Here is a 23,286-nt window from a genome sequence, read left to right on the forward strand (position 1 = left end):
CTATGTTGGGCTCTGCGCTGGGTGTGGAACCTGCTTAAGATTCTCTTCCTCTACCCTCCCACTTCCCCCACCCCCGCTTGTGCTCGCTCTCACCCTCTCTGTCTCTCTCAAAAAGTAAAAAACTATAATAAAACGTTTTTTAAAATAATCTGCAGCTTAGACCCACTGCCTTATACCCAAACTGTAGAGACGTTCATCCATGCTTTTCTTCGAGTGCTTGTGTGATTTTGTTCTTTTTGCATTTAGATCTCTGATCCCTTTACAGTTTATTCTTATGTATGGTTTGAAGTGTTGATCTAACTTTTCCAAATAGTTATCCAGTTGTCCTAACGCCATATATTAAAAAGTTCCATCTTTTCTGTGATATGTGTATCAATAAATATATATATCTCCCACGGAATATTACCCAGCCATAAAAATATTGAGATCTTGCCCTCTGCAACAACATGCGTCCATACCTAGAGGGCATTATGGAAGTCAAGTCAGACAAAGACAAATACCCATATGACCTCGCGCTCAGATGTTTTGATTTAAGAAACAAAACAAATGAACAAACAAAGAAAAAAGAGACAAAAAATCAGGCTCCTAAATATGGAGAACAAACTGGTATTTGCCAGAGGACAAGTGGATAAAGGGACGGATGAAGTAGATAAAAGGGATTAAGAGTATACTTACTCATCATGATAAACACTGAGCAATATGTAGGATTGCTGAATCATTATATTGTACACCTGAAACTAATATAATAATGTAATAATACTTCAATTAAAAATTTATTTTATTTTTTTTCATATTTTACATAATATTTTATTTTATTTTTATTTTTTTAATATTATTTTTTATAAACATATATTTTTATCCCCAGGGGTACAGGTCTGTGAATCACCAGGTTTACACACTTCACAGCACTCACCAAAACACATACCCTCCCCAATGTCCATAATACCACCCCCTTCTCCCAAACCCACTCCCCCCAATTTAATTTAATTTGAAAGCTCCATCTTTTCCAGTGATTTGAGATAACTTCCTTTATCAGATACTAAATTGAGATATGTCCTTGAGCTTATTTCTGGACTTTCTTTTCTATTCCATTGGTCTATTTGTTTATGTACTGAATCACAATGATTTACTTAAAAAGACTTTGTAGTATGTTGTTTTTTTGTGGTGTTGTTTCTTCTTCTTTTATTTATTTATTTATTTATTTTTAAACAAACTAGGGATGCCTGGGTGGCACAGTCAGTTAAATGTCCAACTATTGGTTTTGGCTCAGGTTGTGATTTCAGGGTCATGAGATCGAGCCCTGCTTAGGGCTCCCCACTCAGGATGGAGTCTGCCTGAGATTCTCTTTCCCCCTCTCTCAGCTCCTCTACCCCATGCTCACACACACACTCTCTCTCTCTCTCTCCTAAAATAAATTTAAAAATTAACAAGCTATTTTTCAGAGAGTTCTAGGTTTACAGGAAAATCAAGCAGAAAGTACAGAAAATTCTCATATGCTTTCTCCCTTCCTGGTGAAATCCGTAGTTTACATTAGTGTTCACTATTTATATTTGCACACTCTATGGGTTTTGAAAAATATATTAGGATATGTATACCCCTCTATTCCTAGTTTTCTGAGAGGTGTTTGTTTTTTTAAATCATAGACGGGTGTTAGATTGTGTTAGATCTTTTTTTCTGCATCTTTTGTGATGGTCCTATGATTGTTCCTCTTTAACTTATTGATGTGATAGATAACATTAATTGATTTTTGAATGTGGAACCAGACTTGCATATCTGGAATAAATCCCACTTGGTCATGGTGTATAATTCCTTCTATGCATTGTTGGATTCAATTGGCTAATATTTCGTTGAGGATTTTAGCATCTATTTCATGAGAGATACTGGTTTGTAGTTTTCCTTTCTTGTAATGTCTTTGTCTGGTTTTGATATTAGGATAACGACTGGCCTCATACACTGAATTAGAGAGTATTCCTCTGCTATTTTCTGGAAGAGATTGTAAAGAATTAGTATGATTTCTTCCTTAAATATTTGATAAAATAAACCAGTGAAGTCATTTAGACCTGGTCCTTCCTGTTTTGGGAAGGCTATTAATGATTGATTTAATTTCTTTAATAGATATAGGCCTATTTAGATTATCTATTTCTCTTGTTGAGTTTTGGTAGATTATGTCTTTCAAGAATTCAGTCCATTTCATGTTGGTTATCAAATTTATGGGCATACGCTTGTTTATAATATTCCTTTATTATCTTTTTTAATGCCCATAGAATCAGTACTGATGTCCCCTTTTTATTTCTGATATTAATAATTCGTGTCCTCTCTTTTTTTTTCTTGGTTAACCTGGCTAGAGATTTATCAATTTTATCCATCTTTTCAAAGAACCAATTTTTGGTTCATTGATTTTATCCCTTGATTTCCTATTTTCAGTTTCACTGATTTCTGTTCTAATTTTTATTTCCTTTTTTTTAATTTACTTTGGATTTAATGTGTTCTCTTTTTAGTTTCCTAAGGGATAAGATTATATTGCTGATTTTAGATCTTTCTTCTTTTCTAATATATTAATTCAAAGTTATAAAGTTCCCTCTATGATGAATTCACAGACCTGTGCCCCTGAAACAAATAATACATTTTATGTTAATTAAAAAAATAGAAAAATAAAGTTCCCTCTAAGTACTGCCTTCACTGTATTGCATAATTTTGATTAGTTGTATTTTAATTTTCATTTAGTTCAAAATATTTTAAAATTTTTCCCTTGATATTTCTTTGGCCCATGTGTTATTTAGTAATCTGTGGTTTACTCAATAACTATTTTGGAGTTTCCCAACTACCATTCTGTTATTGATTTCTACTCCATTGTGGTCTGAGAGCACACTGATATGATTTATGTTCTTTTAAAATTTAGGGTGTGTTTTATGGACCAAATGTGGTCTATCTTGGAGAATGTTCTCTGTTAGCTTGTAAAGGAAGTGTATTCTGCTGTTGTTGGATGATGTGTTCTATAGAAGTGAAATAGATCCAGTTGACTGAAGATATTGTTCAGTTCAACTATGTCCTTGCTGATTTTCTGACTATTGGATCTGTCCATTACTGACAGGGGAGTGTTGAAGTCTCCAACTATAAGAGTAGATTCATCTGTTTCTCCTTGGAGTCCTATTATTTTTTGCCTTACATGTTTGACACTCTGTTGCTCAGTGCATTCACATTTTTTTTAAAAAGATCGTATTTATTTATTCATTAGAGACACACAGAGAGAGGCAGAAGGAGAAGCAGGCTCCCCTCAGAGCAGAGAGCCTGATGCAGGACTGATGTGGAGCTCCATACCAGGACCCTAGGATCCTGACCTGAGTCAAAGGCAGATGCTTAACCGATGGAGCCACCCAGGCACCCAGGTGCTTTCACATTTTTTTTTAATTCTTTTTTTTTTTTAAGATTTTATTTATTTATTTGACAGACAGCGATCACAAGTAGGCAGAGAGTCAGGCAGAAAGAGAGGAGGAAGCAGGCCCCTGGCTGAGCAGGGAGCCCGATGGGGGACTCGATCCCAGCACCTGGGATCATGACCTGAGCTGAAGGCAGAGGCCCAACCCACTGAGCCACCCAGGCGCCCCTGGGTGCTTTCACATTAAAGATTGTTGTCTTTTTGGAGAATTGACCCCTTTATAATTATGTAATGCCTTTTTTATTCCTAATAATTTTTTCCCTAATATTTTTCCTTGCCTTAAAATCTGTTCTATCTGAAGTTAATATAGCTACTCCAGCATGGCATATCTTACTCTATTCCTTTTCTCTTAATCTATATGTATCTTGGTATTTTAACATGGATTCTTTTAGACAACATATAATTGTTTTTTTTAATCCATCTGTTTTTTAATTGATGTATTTAATCACCTCTTGATATATTTGTATATATAGTCACTATATTTGTTACTTCTTATTATTCTTTTTTTTTCCTTTTCCTTTTTGGTCTTCCACTCTTTTTCTGCCTTATCTTTTTTTTTTTTTCAAGATTTTATTTATTTATTTGACAGAGAGAGAAAGAAACCACAAGCAGGGGGAGTAGCAGGCAAAGGAAGAGGGAGAAACAGGCTCCCTGAGGAGCAGGGAGCCCAATGAGGGGCTCAATCCCAGGCAGTCGCTTAGCCAACTGAGCCACCCAGATGCCCCAACCTTGTCTGGTTTTAATTGTGTATTTTATATGATTACGTTTTTCTCCTCTCTTAGCAGATACATTTTACTTTTTTTTTAACCTTGTTTAGTGGTTGTCCTTGAGTGTGTAATATGTATTTAGAACTAATCCAAGCCCACTTTCAAATAATACTTGCAAGTACCTTATAACACGATATTCCCAACTTCCAATTTTTCCCCATCCCTTATAACATTGCTGTAATTTATTTTACTTCCCCAAAAGCTATAAAACTGAATACATTGTTGTTATTATTAGTTTAAACAGATTGTTATCTGTTAGGTCAATTAAAAGTAGGTAAACAAAAAGTTTTATTTTATCTTCATTTATTCTTTCCTTAATGTTTTTCTTTCTCTATGTAGATCAGAGCTTCTCACTTATTTTGCAAAGCAGGTTTAATGGTGACAAATTTCCTCAATTTTTGTCTGAGAAAGTCTTTATTTCTCTTTCATTTTTAAGGATAATTTGGAAGAATTCAAGGCTGATGGGTTTTTCCTTTTAACACTTTAAATATTTTATTCTACTCTCTTCTTTGCCTGGTTTCTGAAGAAAAGTCGAGTGTAATTTTTATCACTGCCTTGCTATAGGTAAAGTGTTTTCTCCCCATGATTTCTTTTGAGATTTTCTTTTTGTCTTTGATCTTCTGTAGTTTAAATAAAATGTGCATATTGACTTTTCGGTGTAGATTTTTTGATGTTTTCCTACTTAGTGTTCTATGCGTCTCTCGTACCTGTGATTTGGTGTCTATCATTAATTTTGGAAAGTTCTCAGTTGTTTGTTGTTTCATATACTAATTCCATTCCTTTCTCTTCTTCTTCTCTTTGGTTCTTTGTTTTTCATTTTTCTGGTGGGGACCATTCCTTGATGATCTTCTCTATTTCTTCTATGGAAATTAGTCTAAGTTTTCTCTCTCTACTGGGTTCAACTCAGGTATACTGAATTTTCTGTTTCAGCTAGGTTTTAAAATTTATTTGGAGAGAAATACTAATCTCATTATGCTAAAAAAAAATTTCTCTGATCTTTAAAAAATAATTTCTCTGGGAGCTCCTGACTGACACCCAACTCTTGATCTCAGAATTGGAATTTCAAGCCCCATCTGGTGTAGAGACCACTTTAAAAAAAAATAAACAATTTAAAATTTTAAAAATCTCTCTGTATTAATAGTTAGTTTCCCTTTGTCATTTCTTACTTCATATATTTGTGCATTCTCCCTCTTTTCCTGATTAAATTAGCTAGTGTGTGCCTGTTATGGATTTTTTTGGAAGAGCCAAAATTTTTTTTTTTTTTAGATTTTATTTATTTATTTGACAGAGAGAGATCACAAGTAGGCAGAGAGGCAGGCAGAGAGAGAGGAGGAAGCAGGCACCCTGCTGAGCAGAGAGCCTGATGTGGGACTCAATCCCAGGACCCTGAGATCATGACCTGAGCCGAAGGCAGCGGCTTAACCCACTGAGCCACCCAGGCGCCCCAAGAAGAGCCAAAATTTTGATTTATTAATTTGGTCTACTGTTTTTCTGTTCTCTACCAAACTAACTTTGCTATTTTCTTTATTTTTTGTACTCTCTGTTGGTTTATTTTGGTATTCTTTTTCTAGTTTTAAATTAGGATTTGATATATTTGCAGTAGTTCTCCCTCATCCATGGTTTTGCTTTCCATGATTTCAGTTACCCATGGGCAATTGTGGTCCAGAAGCAGATGATCCTTCTGATGTCTCATCAGAAAGTCAGTAGTAACCTAACTCTATGTCACATTGCTTGTATCTTTCCCTTCACTTCATCTCATCACATAGCTATTTTATCATCTCACATCATCACAAGAAGGAGGGTGATAGTACAATGAGTACTTTTGAAAAAGAGCAAGAGAACTTATTCACATAAATTTTATTACGACATATTTTTATAATTGTTTTATTTTTTGTTGTCATTGCTAATCTCTTACTGTGCCTAATTTATAAGTTAAACTTTATCATAAGTATGTATATATAAGAAAAAAAAACATATAGGGCTTGGTATTATCTGTGGCTTCAGGTATCCATTGGTGGTTTTGGTATATATCTCTGCAGGTAAGAGAGGACTACTGTATTTTATTCTTTCATTCTTTTCCTATTTTTTATTTGCTTTGTTAATCTATTTGTGTGTGTATTTGTCTGTTTTTTCTTTTTTTATTGTGCTAAAATACACAAAAGGTAAACTTTACCATCTTAACCATATTTTATTTTTTAATCATTTTTTATTTTTTAAAAGATTTTGTTCTTTTATTTTTTTGACAGAGAGAGAGCACAGGCAGGCAGAGTGGCAGGGAGAGGCAGAGGGAAAAGCAGGCTCCCCACTAAGCAGAGAGCCCAGTGTGGGCTCAGTCCCAGGACCCTGGGATCATGACCTGAGCCAAAGGCAGACGCTTAACTGACTGAGCCACTCAGATGCCCCAACCATATTTTAGATGTACAGTTTGGTGGTATTAAATACACTTCCACTGTTGTACAGCCATCACCATCGATCCCCATAAACCTATTTGTCTTGTAAAACTATAATTCTATACCAGTTAAACAGTAACTCTCTATTCTCCCCTCCCCTCAGTCCCTCACAATCACCATTGTACTTTTGTCTTTATGATTTGGGCTATTCTGAGTATCCTATAAATGGAATCTATGGGTATTCATCTTTTTGTAACTGGCTTATTTTGCTTAGCATGTCCTCAAGGTTTATCCATGCTGTAGCATATGTCAGAATTTCCTACTTTTTTAAGACTGAAAATATTCCATTCTATGCATATTCCATCACAGTTTGTTTATGCATTCATCCATCAATGGGCACTTGGGTTGCTTCCATATTTTAGCTTTTCTGAATAATGCTATTAGAAACATGCGTGTACAAATAACTCTTCAAGACTCTGCTTTCATTTCTTTTGAGGGTATATTCAGACATGGAATTGCTGGATCATGTGATAATTCTATTTTTTTATTGTTTGAGGAGCTGCCATATTGTTTTCCACAGCAATGGTAGCATTTTGCATTCACACCGATAGCATGCAAGAGGTTCTGTTTTCTCCAAATTCTTGCCAACACTTGTTTTCTGGGGTTTTTGATAGTAGCAATCCTAATAAGTCCGAGGTGGTATCTTATTGTAGTTTTGATTTGCATTTCCCTAATAATTAGTGATGTTGAACATCTTTTCTGTTCATGTGCTAATTAGCCATTCATACGTCTTCTTTGGAGAAATGTCCTCTTAAGTCCTTTACCCATTTTTGAATCAGGTATTTTTGGTGTTGTATTCTAGGAGTTCTTCATATATTCTGGATATGAATCCCTTTTCAGGCAGAAAATTCGCAAATATTTTCTCTCATTCTGTGGGTTGCCCTTTTACTCTATGGATACTGTTTTTAAATTTTCATGAAGTCATAATTTGCCTGCCTTTTCTTGTGTTACCTCTGTCTTGGGTGTCAGTGCAAGAAATTCTTACTAAATTCAGATTTTAAAGATTTTATTTATTTGTTTGACAGAGAAAGACACCGCAAGAGAGGGAACACAAGCAGGGGGAGTGGGAGCAAGAGAAGCAGGCTTCCTGCCAAGCAGGGAGCCTGATGACTCGATCCCAGGACCCTGGGACCATGACCCGAGCCAAAAGCAGACACTTAACAACTGAGCAACTCTGGTGCCCTCAATCTTGTGGCTTTTAACCCTATTTTTCTTTTTTTTTTTAAGATTTTATTTAATTATTTGACAGACAGAGATCACAAGTAGGCAGAGAGGCAGGCAGAGAGAGAGAGGAAGGGAAGCAGGCTCCCTGCTCAGCAGAGAGCCCGATGCGGGGCTCCATCCCAGGACCCTGAGACCATAACTTGAGCCTAAGGCAGAGGCTTAACCCACTGAGCCACCCAGGCACCCCAGTCCTATTTTTCTTTAAAGAATTTTATTGTTTGAGGGGCACCTGGGTGGCTCACTGGGTTAAGCCTCTTCCTTTGGCTCAGGTCATGATCCCAGGGTCCTGGGATCAAGCCCCACATCAGGCTCTCTGCTCAGTGGGGAGCCTACTTCCTCCTCTCCCTCTCTCTGCCTGCCTCTCCGCCTCCTTGTGATCTCTGTCTGTCAAATAAAAAAAAAAATTTTTGAAGAATTTTATTGTTTGAGGTCTCATAATTAGGTCCTTGATCTATTCTGAGTTAATTTTCAAATATGGTATTAGCTAAGGTCTAACTTCATTCTTTTGTATGTAAATATCCAGTTTTCCCAGAAACATTTGTTGAAAAGACTGTTCTTTACCCTATTGAATGGTTTTGGTATCCTTGTCGAAAATTATTTGACCATATATGTGAGGCTTTATTTCTGGGCTCTGTATTCCATTCTTGTATAGTATATGTCTATCTTTATGTTGATACCACACTCTTTTGATTACCATAGCTTTGTAGTAAGTTTTGAAATTAGGAAGAAATGTGAGTCCTTCAAGTTTTGTTCTTTTTCGGGATGGTTTTGACTCTGCAGTCCCTTGAGATTCCATAGAGTTTTAGAATGGCTTTTTATATTTCTGATTGCTGTGTGTGTTTAAGGCTATGAATTTTCTTTTGTTTATTGATTATATCTCATGTATTTTGATAAGTAATGATTTTTATCTTTTTTTTTCAGAAATTCTTTAATTTCAATTTTTATATCCCTTTTACTCAATAAGTGTTTAATAGATGATTTATAAATTTCTAGGTGAAAAGCTGTCTTTTTTTTATTTTTTTAAAATTTCTAAGTTTATTGTATTGCAATTAGAAAGTATTATCTGTAGTATTTCCATTTTACAGAACTTACTAATGTTTTCCTTGGTCTAATATGATCAAGTTCCATAAATGTTCCATGCACTTTTATGAAGAAGATAAATTCTCTATTATTGAGTATTTGTCTGATATTTTCACCCATATATTCTGCCTTATTATTTTGTTTAGATCTTCTGTATCTTATTTTTGTCCACTTGACCTATCCTGTACTGGGAGTGGTATATTGAAGACTCCTATTATTAGTGTGATTCTACCTACTTTTCCTTGCATTTCCTATAGTTTCTGCTTTAAATAGGCACTGCTGTGTTATTTGGTGTATTTATATGTTCATAAATATTATTGTGATATCATGAGTTTTTTTAAGATTGAATTTTTAAGTAATCTCTACACCCAATGTGGGGCTCAAACTAATAACCCTGAAATCAAGAGTCACATGCTCTACCAACCAACCCAGTCAGGTGCCCTATGATATCCTGACTTTTAACATTAAAAACTGACCTTCATGGAATGCCTGGGTGGCTCAGTCAGTCAAGTATCTGCCTTCGGCTGAGGTCATGATCCCAGGGTCCTAGGATGCAGTTCCACATCAGGCTCCTTTCTCAGCAGGGAGCCTGCTTCTCCCTCTGCCTGCTGCTCTGTCTGCTTGTGCTCTCTCTCTCTCTCTCTGACAAATAAATAAATAAAATCTTAAATAAAATAAATAAATAATAAAAACTGGCCTCTTTTCTAGTGAGTTTTTGTTCAAATTCTATTTTGTTTGATATCAGGATTGCAGCCCCAATTTTCTTACTACTTTCATTTCCGGTATATCCTCGTCCATCCCTTTATTTGTAGATATCTTCAACTGCTTTGTTTTATGTGTTTTTCTTAGATGTAGCACATAGCTCTGTTTTGCTTTATGAGTCAATTTGAAAACATGTTTACTGTAGTAAACAAGTCATTCCCATTCTTATTTGTTGAAATGCCTGACATGTTCGGACTCAACACTGTCGTATTTTTATGATTTACTATGTGTATTATATTATAGTTACTGTATGTATTCATTTCCCAAAGGCTTCCTGAACAAATCACCATTCACTGGTTCTGGGTGAACATGAATTTTGGGGGGACATTATTCAACTCAGTACACTGTGTTCCTTTCTCTATGTGGTATGTCTTCTTTGCTCTTTTAAAATATATCTTGTGATATTTAAGAAAGTATATTTTTTCCTCTGGCTACCCTAGTGTTTAGTCCTTCTATAAATCCTTCTTCTTTGCCTTATTTACACTTTTGCCGTCTGGCTTGTCGTTTTTACTATGGTAAATACAGGTAACATTTACCATCTGAATCTTTTTAAAGTATACAGATTAGTGCTAATAATTATATTCACATTATTGTGCCATCACCACCACCATCCATCTCCAGAACTCATTTCACCTTGCAAAATTGAAATTCCATATATAGTAAATGGCAATCCCTCTTTATACTCTTTTCTCGGGCCCTGGAAACCACCATTCCACTTTCTTCATCTACAAATTTGACTGCGTATTCTATCATACAGTATTTGTCGTTTGTGTCGGGTTCGTTGATGGTTTGTCAGCTTTTAGTAATTCCCTTTTATTTTCATTTATTACCTATACAATTATTAGTGTTCTTTTTTTTTTTTTCGAACTTCAGAGATGTATTAATCTGTGTAAACCCCAGCACAATACCCCAATGCGATTTCACGCGTTTAGAGGAGAAATACTTCTTGGATAAGTGGAAAATTGTGAGAATGGCTTCTGGAAGGCTTTCATTCTGAACAGCTTTATATTGAAACACTTCATTTAGAAGTCTGCATCTTCTTTCTTCAGTTTGCTGTGATCTACATTCACTGAGCCAAACGTGTATTAATCATGGGGGTCCAATTTTTTCAAGATCTGGAATATTCTTATCCCCACTGACATCTGGATTGAGCAACGCCAAGTGAATCTCCAGTGCCTCCCACTCCAATAAATATAAGGACGAGAATCAAGCTCAGATGCTTCTTGGTCTGACTGAGGATCTGGAGTAACATGGTTGCAGCAGAGGCCTCAGGTCCAGAGGGAAAAAAGATCAAATGTGCAAGGCCCCCAACAATTAGTGGTTATTCTACTTTCCCCTTTCTCCCTCCCTTCTCCTATTTTTAGTTGAATTATTTTCACTCTTAGTGTTTATGTGATATTCTTCTGTCCATGTGCCAATGCTTATTTTAGTCTGAGATTTAGAATTCCATCTATGAATTGCATGCCTCAGTTCTTTAATGAAGTTTTCCTAGTCATCTCATGGTTGGATGAAGCTCAGTCACTAGATACCTCAGGATGGGCTCATGAGCATAGTATTGTCTGAGTTCATGGAAGTTTATACCTGTTCTTTGGTAGACTTCATACTTGCTTGAATGACAGTTTTCCTAGATATAAAATATTTACTACTACTTTGTTTCCTTGAGTTTCTTGAAAATGCTCTAATCTTTTCCCAATGCAGGGTTTGAACTCACAACCTTGAGATCAAGACCTGAGCCAAAATCAAGAGTCATGGGACACCTGGGTGGCTCAGTGGGTTAAAGCCTCTGCCTTCGGCTCAGGTCATGATCCCAGGGTCCTGGGATCGGGCCCCACATCGGGCTCTCTGCTTAGCAGGGAGCCTGCTTCCCCCTCCCTCTCTCTCTGCCTGCCTCTCTGCCTACTTGTGATCTCTGTCTGTCAAATAAATAAATAAAAATCTTTAGAAACAAACAAACAAACAAAAAAAAAAATCAAGAGTCAGACACTTAACTAACTGAGCCACCCAGGCATCCTGAAAATGCTCTAATCTTGCTTTGATTTCTTTATTGTTCTTGAGGAGTATGATGCTGCCTTAATTTTCTTACCCTTGGAAGTCATTTGGTCTTTTTGTTTGGAGTCTCTGAGGATTTTCTTTTCTCTGTCTTCAATATTGAGTAGTTTTACTAGGGTATATATTGGTATTGGTTATTCTAACTTTTCTAACTGTTCTAACTTTTCCAAAGATAGGATTGGCCTCTTAAGGTGTACATTTAAATTTTGTTTCACTTCCAGAAAGTTTTCTTGAATTACAGTTTTAGTATTCTGTTTCGTATTTCTGTGGGGTTCTCTTTTAAGCCCCTTCAGTTATACAGAAGGTATAACTAATTTTTCTTTGCCTGTCTTCCATTTCATTTTATAACTTTTCCATGAAAATGAGATATTAGACTGAGAAAGAAAAGAATGTTTGACCATTTGCACCTGCATTTGAGACCATCTTTATTATATCGCCTGCCTACTTGTATAAAGACTATTCCAAATGTATTGTGTTTCTTTGATCAAAGTTTGTCATTTGATGGGAGAACAAACATCTGCAAAAATTAAATCTATTGAAATACAATGTACCCATTCTGAGATCAGGAAATTAGGTATGATTTGAAGCTACTTGTAGGCCATGGCTTGCTCTGTAATAATTTTACTTTAACCTTGCTGTCACTTTGCTAATCGGGAATTGTTATTCTGTCCCAGAAAACCTAATCCAGGATAGAAAGAAATTCCTGAAAGATGAAAAGAAGCATGGTAGTACTCAGAAGCAGAAGTACCAGGATTTTCTGGATGTTATACTTTCTGCCCAGGTAAATTTTTCAAATGTCTGAGGCTGCTCATATATGTAGTTAATTGTGCAGGTGAATGGATAAGTGAGGTGGAGGGAAGACAAGAGGAAAATTGATCAGCTAAATTTAACAATACTTTCGAACTGATGGGTTGGATCCATGCGGTTTCAGGTGAAGATAGAAGTCTGTAATTCTGTCACTAGAGGGAGTCGGACAAGACTACATTTTTTACTAATTAGACAGGACTTGGTGATTACTGCAAAGATACATGGCAGTGTAGGGAAGCACAGGAAAATGGGTCATAGCGTAAGTTGGTAAAATGATGAGGAGGAGGTGCTGGGGAATCTGCATAAATCTGGCAGGATGAATCAAGGAGCTCTTTGCAAGGCCTGCTTTCCTTATCTAATGTTGGTTCTCCTTTTTACTCTGGTCAAAGTGTGATTCCTACTATGTATTTGTTGAACTGACTTAAAATTGAAACTCTCGTATGAAACTCTAGTGGTCCCCCCCCAAGCCATTATCTTGGTTGGGGCTGCAGATATCTATAAACTGACATTGTAGAAACATCTCTCTACTATACCTTCCAGGCTGAAAATGGCAACAGCTTATCAGATACTGACCTAAGGTCTGAGATGAACACACTGATGTTGGCAGGGCACGACACCACAGCAGGGAGCATTTCCTGGCTCCTCTACTACCTGGCTCTGAACCCTGAGCATCAAGAGAGATGCCGGGAGGAGATCAGGGGCATCCTGGGGGACGGGTCTTCTATCACCTGGTAAGATCTGCATTCTTAAACATTTCATCTTGCTTCCCCTCCATGCGTTTTGCTTTATTCTCTCCTCTGGTACCTTGGTGACCATTGTGCTTCAAGATATGTGCCTGTAGAAACAGAACAGGCAGGCTACTATTCTGCCTGTTTTCTAGAGAGACCAAAATTATCCCTCTATCTTTGCCAAAGAAGTTCACTCATCCGTAAGTTAGCTGCTTCATTGTTTTTCTAATCGGTGTGTAATGTCCCATTTCTTTCACCTGGCTGGGTACGCTGGAAAAGGGGAATTGATCCCTAGACTTGCATTCAGAGTTTGAATGGTAAGACTCAGGTGCGTCTCCTCTCTGAGACCCCAGCAAGCACCCATATCATTTAAGCTCCTATTGTAGTCATTCCCTCCCATCTCCTTGTTTACTCCTCAGGACTGGCTCAAACTTTGAACATAGTACTAAAGGATACACACTGTAGTTAAGTACAGTGATTATGGACTGAGAACATTCTAAGTACTGAGGCACTTCAGAAATGTGCCACATTTGGTGTAGATCCTGCTCTCAATGAGCTTACACCCTGGGACAGGAGACCGCCCTCCGTATGAATAATTGCCATATAACCTGGTAAGGGTAGCGAGAGAGAGATGCGCTGGCTACTATAGAAAATCAGAAGACAGGCACCTGACCTGGTTTTGGGGACCCAAGGGGACTTCTTGGGAGAACTGATGCCCCAGCTGCCTCTTATAGGATGAGTTAGCCAGGTAGAAAATGTCAACACCATTTTGAAAGACTTTGAAATTATCTGGCTGTTCAAACAGTGCCCAGGTTATGGATTTGCCCTTGAGACACACTGTCTGACAGAAAAACAAACACATCTCTGATTCAAAACACATTCTTTACCCTAGGTAGATATTTCACTTACCATTGCTTTGATGGCCAAAGGGACAGAAAGATAGAAAGCATAAGGACTATCTAGCCCCAGGAGTAGGGAGGATACACCATATTTCAAATGGAAAGGTCAGCTCAGTTAGAATATTTGCAAGGGAAAATTTGGATTTATATAGCTATGGTAGAGCTCCTACTTTTTATAAGGAAGTAATAGTTATTTCCTACCATAAACTAAAGGTTTAATCTGTATAGCACAAAATATAGTGTTGATTAGTCATTTTTTATTCATTGATTAACATTAATTGGATATTTAACCTGTTTAGGGTGTATATGTATACAACCCCAATATTGGCCTTTCTCATTCTTGTCTGGCGTATGTGAAATGTAAAAACAATAAAGAAATCTTTGCCAGGTGAGCAAACAAAGTCTAAAGGATCTACTAAGTATGACTTATTTTAATGAGAGAAGGAAAAATAATTTTATATAAAATAAATTTTTATTCCATAATATGGCCCTCTACTCACATTTAATGAAATGTGTACATAGTATGCTGAAAATTTATAATTCTTTAAGACAGACAATAAAGCCACATTGCAAGGAGAAATTTCTGAAAAAACTGGCAAGTTGTTCAACGTCTCCATTTGACTTGTCAGCCGTTTCGGCATTGGGTTAAAATTCCTCTTTTTGGGGCACCTGGGTGGCTCAGTGGGTTAAGCCTCTGCCTTCGGCCCAGGTCATGATCCCAAGGTCCTGGGATCGAGCCCCGCGTCGGGCTCTCTGCTCAGCAGGGAGCCTGCTTCCCTTCCTCTCTCTCTGCCTGCCTCTCTGCATACTTGTGATCTCTGTCAAATAAATAAATAAAATCTTAAAAAAAAATTTTTTTTAATTCCTCTCTTCTTCTTGCACCAGGGCTAAGATGGACAACATTGTGTTTCTAAAATATGCAAAGTGCCAGACTAAGCAGAATTACCTTTTTTATTCTGAGCTTGAGGAGGAAAAAGCTCAAAATGAAAATTTCACACTGCTGAATGGTCAGAGCCTGCATTCAAAATAAGTAATCAGAAAAGCAAACAGAAATAGAATAAAGCAAATATACTGAATATATGCAGTCATTTTATGACTAGCTGATTGGCTAGGATTAAAAAAAAAAAAAAAAAACTTCATTCTTCTCCCTCTGATATTTCAGCCTTGTGTGAGACAAGTTCTTTTCATCTCTGGGGTGAAATCTTGAGTGAATCTCATAGAGTCCCCATCAAAAGAGCAGTCTCATTTCAGTAATGAAGCTGTCTGGTCCAGTGGAATAATGAAAAGTACAAATTCATATCCACTTGTATCCTCTCCCTCCATCCCAGATCAGCATTTCTTTGGGTCTGGAAGCCAGTGATGGGTGAGGGGTTTGTGGTTGGCTTTATTTTACTGAGCAGTTCCTCCCCAACCCAGTAGCTTCTGTTTCTGACCCTTCCAAAAGTGGTCCCAGGAGGGAGCCAGGAGGAGAAAGGGGTTGGTCCTATGGTGATTTGCCCTCTGAGCTGGATGGCTAGTGAGTGCTTCCTTTCACTCACAATGGGTACTGTAAGGTTTTTCCGACGAGATAAACACAACACCAGGCAAAGTGAGTGTAAGGCAAGGTTTATTAAAGGTTCTCTCCGGTGAAGTTTCAGGGCCCAGGTGAAGGGGAGCCGAGAAAGTTGCACCGGGAGGAGGTGGGCACCCTCGGGCGAGGTTCCGCAACTCTGGAAAGCAGAGTGGGGGAAGTCGCGCCCAGGGCAGGGAGGAGGGGGCTTTTAAGGGGTCTTGGGGAAAGCTCAGGGGTCTTTTGGCAAGTTTCCCTTATTTGGATATCCCTCCTGCTCATCGGGATCCCATTGGTCCACAGGAGCCCAGGGCGGGGGTCTCAGGTTCCTGCTTGGGCCTTTGTTCTCCTGTCTGAGCTCAGGTGGTGTGGCGGGAACTTTTGCCATCTTGGTCCTTTGTTCTCCTGTCCGAGCTCAGGTGGTGTGGCGGGAACTTTCGCCATCTTGGTCCTTTGTTCTCCTGTCCGAGTTCAGGTCTTGTGGCGGGAATTTTCGCCATCTTTGGTAGCCCTTCCTGCCAGCCCAACATTCCGACCTTTTGCTTAATATAATGGTGTCAGGGGCGTTGACTGGGTTCTGGCTACTTCCTGCTGACAGGGGGCGTCCTCATAAGGGTAGTCGGAAGTGGGCAGGCGAGAGTAGGGCTGGAGGAGGAGTTGATTGACAGATACTCGGGCAAGTTCTTGTAGGCGACCCTGCAAGTACCGGAAAAGACAGGGAGCAACTGAGATTAGAAGGAGGATTATGCATACAGGTCCCGCCAGAGGGAGCAGCCAGGTTACCCAGTTGTAGGGGTCCAGGCCCCAAGAGGACGTGTCTCGCCGCCGTGCTTAGATCCGATCCCTGAGTTCTTTGATCTTGGAAGTAACTATACCTGATTGGTTAACAAAGTAACAACATTCTTCATTTAAGAATAGGCAGGTCCCCCCTTTTTCGGCGGTCAGAAGGTCTAAGGCCCGTCGGTTCTGTAGAGCTAAGGCTGCCAGGCTGGTGACCTGGGTCTGTAGGGCTGTGAGGGAGTCAGCAACCCGTTCCATATCATCATTCAGAGCTTGGGAGAGTTTGTAATAAAAGTCTATGGAGGTTCCTATCCCTGCTGTCCCAGTTGCCACCCCTATGGCTACCCCTGCCCCTATTATGAATGGGAGGAAGACGGCCCTTTCTTCACGGTGTTGGGGGAATAGGATGGATAGCAGCTGGGATTCAGAGTAAATGGTGGTAGAAGGAGATAATAGGATGAATATACAGCCCAGGGAGTCGTTAGTGGTCAGACAGCGATAGATTCCCTGAGGGCAAGAGAGAAATATTCCCGAGGGAGTACAATACGGGAGGGAGGAGTTAGTGATGTTGGCAGCTGCAGTGGTGAGGGGGGAGGACACATTAATAATAGGTATGTTTTCCCCAATGGGGCCAATATGAACCGTGCTATTTGTGGTCGTGGAGTTGGGGAGTGGCCAATCCATAGGGAGGGGTATCCCTACAATATTAGAACGTGTTGAAAAAGGGAAACAGATCCAGCAGTCACTGTCACCGTTTTTCGACACATTTCGCCATAGGCTGTAACTAGAGTTCAGGAGGGCCACTGTCAGTTGTTCAGTGGTAGGGGATTTTTGGATGCTACCGAGATTAATGCCCTTATAGACCAGGTCGTTGGGGGGTTGGAGTCGTTTAGTCATGTCCCTGACTGCTGTTTTAATGTGCTCACGGCTAGCCTGGTCCTGGACCCCGCCCCCATCGGAGAGGCCGACCTGACCCAGATAGGTCCAGCACACTTTTCCAGACCTGGGGTAGATGTTGCAGGGGGCAATACCTCGTTTGGCTGTCACAAGGTCGGAGACCCAATAGGTTTTCTGGTCATACGTACAGGTTGTCGGTTCCTTTCCCCGGTAGCAGGTTGCAGGCATATAAGTAAAGGCTGAAAAATGGCGAGAAGTACCTGAACCCCTCATGCAGCTAGACTCACATGATTCCGCCTGGCTTGTCTGGATTCGAAGGAATATGAGAAGGGCCCCTAACCAAGCGGAGTTTGGTGGGGCCTGCCATCTGGGAGGTCCAATTAGTCTCTGTGGGTGCCCGCTTGAGATTGTTGATATGTACCCATGCAGAGTGCCCCAACAGTTTTGCAGCAGTTGGGGTGGTAAGGACAACTGTATAAGGCCCAGTCCACGGAGTTTGTAAGGAGTCTGGCCGCAAGCTTTTGAGGAGGACCTGGTCCCCAGGGGATAGATCTCGTATACCCCCTTCAGAAGCATGGTCGCTAGGGGCTGGAATGACAGTGTCAGCGTGAGCCCTTAAGAGAGCTCGGAGGAGAGTAAGATAAGGTAAATAGGATAAAAGAGGTGGGGAGATGGCCGGAAGGCTATGATTTATAAGCAAGGGCCGGCCGTATAGTAATTCGAATGGGCTTAAGCCCGAAGGCCCGCGGGGCGTAGCTCGGAGTCTGGTGAGAGCCAGGGGCAGAAGTGTGGGCCAGGAAAGACGGGTCTCTAGGGTAAGTTTGGTGAGTTGGGCTTTCAGCAGCCCGTTGGCCTTTTCTACCTTACCCGATGACTGTGGGTGGTATGGGATGTGAAGTTTCCAGGTTATGTTGAGGCTCTCCGCTACCTGCTGGGTTACACTGGAGATGAAGGCAGGTCCGTTGTCTGACTGGAGGGTCCGGGGCAATCCAAACCTCGGGATGATGATGTGCTCGATGAGTATTGTAGCCACTACATCTGCTGTTTCTCGAGCCGTAGGGTATGCCTCGATCCAACCTGTGAACGTATCAACCAAGGTTAATAGGTAGCGAAAGGTTTTTATGGCGAGGCATATGAGTGAAGTCCAGTTGCCAGTCTTCCCCGGGCTGATGCCCTCGGAGCTGATGGTTAGGCCCGGGTCTGCGGATTCCTCCTTGTGAATTCACAGCGGAACAGGTTTTGCAAGCCCTGTGGACAACTTCAATTACTTTAGATAAGGAAGGATGATAGAACAATGGCTGAAGAAATTGGGTGGAGAGCCTTTGGGCCAATATGGAGGGATCGGTGGATGTCAGTAATTAGGGTGTGCGCCAGATTGCCTGGCAGGGCAATCCTGTCCTGAATGTAGATCCACCCTTTATCTCCAATTTTTCCTCCCCGTGCATGGAGGGCTTGTGTTTCCTCTGTAGAGTAGGAAGGCTGGTGAGGGGTGTTAAGAAAGAGGATAGGAGACACAGGGGTACTTAGGGCCGTTTGTCTGGCCACTGAGTCTGCCCTGTTGTTGCCTAGGGAGACCAGATCCCTGGTTGTTTGGTGGCCTCGGCAGTGGACAATTGCTACCTCAGTGGGCAGACTAAGGGCCTCAAGCAACTTGGCAATGAGGGGCCCATTAGCTATAGGGGTGCCCTTGGTAGTTAGGAACCCCCGTTCTTGCCAAAGAGCAGAGTGTGTGTGAGTTATGAGGTAGGCATATTTAGAGTCAGTGTAAATGGTGACTCGTTGTCCCTTCGACAGGTGTAATGCCCTGGTGAGAGCTACGAGTTCAGCCTTCTGGGAAGTGGTTCCGATTGGGAGGGGAGCTGTCTCTAATACCGCATCCATAGTGACTACAGCATAAGCAGCGTGCCTCTGGCCATCTGAGGCCAGGAGGGAGCTGCCATCTACGAAGAGCACGCGGTCAGGGTTGGATAGTGGTTGATCAGAGAGACCGGGATGGGGAGGAGTGAGGTCTTCTATAAGTTGTAGGCAGGAGTGAACAGGTTCCGGGGTGGGTGAGGGTATAGGTAGTAAAGTCGCGGGGTTTAAGCGGGGGGAGGTAGAGAGAGAGATATAAGAGTTTTCTAGAAATAGCAGATGGAATAGTTGAAGACGGGAAGGAGTCAGATGGGCCAGAGATCGGTGGCTAAGGAGGTCTGTGAGTCGGTGGGGAGAGTAGACCGTGATAGGCTGCCCTAAGGTAAGTTTAAGGGCCTCCTTTGTAAGAGAAGCGGCTGCCGCTAGGGCTCTGAGGCAAGGTTTGCCATCCCCGGGCGGTGGCATCCAGTTGCTTGGATAGGTAGGCTATAGCCCTATGCGTAGGTCCCACCTGTTGTGTTAGGAGGCCGGTGGCAGAGCCGGAGCGCTCATCGGTGTAGAGATGGAACGGTTTAGAGATATCAGGTAGGGCTAAAACTGGCCTGGTGGTAAGACGGTCTCTCAGCTTAAGGAATGACTGACGGATTGAAGTGGGATCAGTCAGGGGACCCTGGGGGGTCTCTTTAGCTGCCTGGTACAGAGGACGGGCCAGGATAGAGAAATTTGGAATCCAATGTCTAAATAACCCGACCAACCCAAGAAAAGATAGTATCTCATCCGCCGTTTGGGGAGGTTGGAGTTCTTGGAGGAGTCTTATGCGGTCCCCAGTAAGGGACTTAGAAGTGGGAGTCAGGAGTATGCCCAGATAGGTAACCGAAGGGGCACACAATTGGGCTTTAGAGGGGGTGACTCAATATCCCTTGGCCCCCAGGAAATTAAGTAGGGTGGAAGTGTCGTCTTGGGAGACCGAGAGGGAGGGGCTACAGAGGAGGAGGTCATCCACATACTGTAGTAGAGTGCTGGCCTTAAGGGCGCACTGCTGTAAATCTGTAGTCAAGGCCTGGCCGAAAATGTGGGGGCTATCCCTGAACCCCTGGGGTAGGACAGTCCAAGTTAGTTGTCCAGAAACGTGTGTGTCGGGATCCTCCCAGGTGAAGGCAAAGAGAAAGTAAGAATCAGGGTGCAGGGGGATAGTGAAAAAGGCATCTTTTAGGTCCAGTACAGTGAAGTGAAAGGTGTTTGGAGGAACGCGAGACAATAGGGTGTGTAGGGTTAGGAACAACTGGGTGGAGGGGGACCACGGCCTCATTAATAAGCCTAAGGTCTTGCACCAGTCGATAAGCCCCTGAGGGCTTGCGTACTGGGAGGATAGGGGTGTTACAGGGAGAACTGATGGGGATCAGGAGTCCCTGACGTTTAAGCCGTTCTATGATAGGTTTCAGGCCCCGGCGGTGGGCTAAAGAAATAGGAAACTGAGCTCGAGAGGGAAACTTAGAGTTATCCTTAAGCTGTACTTTAACCGGGGTAAGGTGGGAAGCGATGATGGGCTCAGAGATGTCCCACACCTGAGGGGTCTACAGTAGGTAGGTCATCTGGAGCGGGGGTCGAGGGAGTGGAGAGGTGTAAGATGAGATGGGTTGAGGTGGAGGGAGGAGAAGAAGGTGAGAGACAGATAGTTGCCCTCAGTTTCCGGAGAATGTCCCTACCCAGTAGAGGGACCGGGCAGGAAGGAATGACTAGGAACGAGTGGGAGAAAGGGAACCCATCCAGGCTACAGGTAAGGGGAAGGGTCACCCTAGGGTTGGAGGAGGTCCCATCGATCCCCATAACAGTAATTGGTGAGGTTCGAGTAAGTCCCGAGTAGGAAGGCAGAACAGAGTAGGTAGCCCCCGTGTCCAGCAAAAAAGAGATGGACTTACCCGCTACCTGGAGCGTAACCCTGGGCTCGGCCTGGGTGAGAGGGGTGGCCGAGTCTGGGCTTCGTCAGTCGTCCTCCAATCCAAGCAGTTGAAAGGCCGGACTTACTGTCTCGGGGGGGTCCCCCACGTTGAGGCGCCGAAGATACCCCGAGGTTAGGGCAGTCGGATTTCCAGTGGCCCATCAAATGGCATTGAGGGCAAGGCCGAGTTGGCGGCTTTGGATTGGGGCACTGGCGAGCCCAGTGTCCCTCGGCCCCCGCATTTGAAACAGGCCCCCGGGGGGGGTGCGGTTGGTTGCCCCTCTCTGCTGGCTCCCAGAGCCGGCCGGCCGCAGGGCTGCTACCAAGGCTTGGGTCTGCAACTGAACCTTTTGCTGGAGTCTGGCTTGTCGTTTAAGCTCAGCCGCCTCCTCACGGGAATTAAAAACCTTAAATGCCATTTTCACCAAGTCAGAAATGGGGGTCTGAGGGCCCTCCTCAGCCTTCTTTAACTTTTTCCGTATATCCGGCGCCGATTGAGAAATAAAATGAGTAGCCAGTACCGTGGCCCCCGCAGGGGAGGCAGGATCCAAGCGAGTGTACTGGGTTAAGGCCTCAGTCAATCGGTTAAGAAACATAGCGGGGTTTTCGTCAGGGGCCTGGACAATCTCCCTGATCTTGTCATAATTAACGGCCTTATTAGAAGCTGCCCGCATGCCAGCTATGAGACATTGGACCATGCGGTCGCGGCGCCGGCGGCCATCTTGGCCATCCTGATAATCCCAACCTGGTTCTACGGCTGGGACTGCCTGGGCCCCAACTGGCATGGCAGCATCAGTGAGATGGACCTGGTCTGCGTGCTCCCAGGCAGCAGCCTGGATGCGTTCCCTCTCCTCTGTGGTGAGGGTGGTGGTCTGGACTACATGTAAATCATGCCAGGTGAGGTCATAGGCTTGGGCCAGATATTGGAATTCTTTAATATAGTTATCAGGACTGGCCGAAAAGGAGCCCAAACGCTTCTCAATTTGGGAAAGGTCCTGTAGAGAGAAGGGCGCATGAACTCGAACAACTCCCTCAGCTCCAGCAACCTCCCTTAGGGGGCAGACTAACTCAGGGGAGGGTTTTCGAGCCCTAGTGCGGGTGGAGATGGGAGGGGAGGCTGGAGGGGATGTAGGGGAAGGTTCCAGGGGGGCCGCATCAGGAGCAGACTCAGGTTTTGGGGGTTGAGGGGATGAGACGGGAGTTGAGGTGGAAGGGGTGGAAAGGGTGGAGGGGGTGGAAGGGACCGAAAGGGGGGTGATTGGAGCGGCGGGAGGATTAGGGGGCGTAGGGAGAGAGGGGCCTTGGGGTGGGGGATCGCGATAAGGAGGAGGAGGCAGAGGAGCCGGGACCCCTCTCGTCGGCGGGTGGGTAAAGCTCTCCGGAGGTTCAGAGAGGGGAGAATCAGAGAGGAGAGACGGGGAGGAGAGGTCCGGGTCTTTAGGAGCAGTGGGTGGCAGGGTAGGGGGGGGGAGGGGAGCGGGCCAGGAGGACCTGAGAGGTGGAGCAGTGAGAGCAGAGGGAGGGGCGAGAGCGCAGGGTCCAGAAAGCCTGGACATAAGGGACCTCGACCCATTTGCCCTGGCGTTTGCAGAAATTGCCTAGGTCCATGAGAATCTGATAGTCAAATGTGCCTTCCGGAGGCCACTGGGACTGATTGTCTAATTGGTATTGCGGCCAAGCGACGGTACAATAATGTATGAGACGTCGCCTACGCAAGTCCTGGTCCAGTTCCAGGGTCTTAAGATTGGCCAGCAGGCACCCTAGGGGTGTTTTAGAATCGAATTTGGATTGGGAGGTCCCCATGATTCGTTGCCAGGCAACCCGAGGGCTGGAGGAAGGCGTCCCCTCGTCCACCACTGGGTTGAGGAAAAACTGTATCGACTGCCGTAGAGGTAGGGACGTCTCCCAGCCTCTCGGAGTCACGGAGGTCACCTGGTGACCGGCGGGGTCCGCCCTGACGCGGCCGCGATTAAGGCAGGGCTTTCCGGAAGGGGGCGCAGAATCAGGGAAACTCACCACGGCTTCAGAAGTGGCGTTCGGAAAGGCAGGTCCAGTCCGGCTAGGG

General features: G+C 42.8%; 1 protein-coding gene and 1 pseudogene across 1 annotated transcript in view; one reads left to right on the forward strand and one right to left on the reverse strand.

The window, feature by feature from the left end:
- LOC101672065 (cytochrome P450 4X1) overlaps positions 1–23,286 on the forward strand; it is a 47,540-nt gene that overhangs the window by 16,891 nt on the left and 7,363 nt on the right. Inside the window, exons 7-8 of the mRNA XM_004740369.3 lie at positions 12,443–12,549; positions 13,116–13,306. Coding sequence (XP_004740426.2) covers positions 12,443–12,549; positions 13,116–13,306 — 298 coding nt within the window. The remainder of the gene's footprint in view (positions 1–12,442; positions 12,550–13,115; positions 13,307–23,286) is intronic.
- On the reverse strand, positions 10,742–10,971 carry LOC123387336 (annotated as a pseudogene).

This window comes from Mustela putorius, unplaced genomic scaffold (assembly GCF_011764305.1).
Source record: "Mustela putorius furo isolate JIRA1106 unplaced genomic scaffold, ASM1176430v1.1 tig00003853_pilon_pilon_pilon, whole genome shotgun sequence".
NCBI classification, from domain to species: Eukaryota; Metazoa; Chordata; class Mammalia; order Carnivora; family Mustelidae; genus Mustela; species Mustela putorius.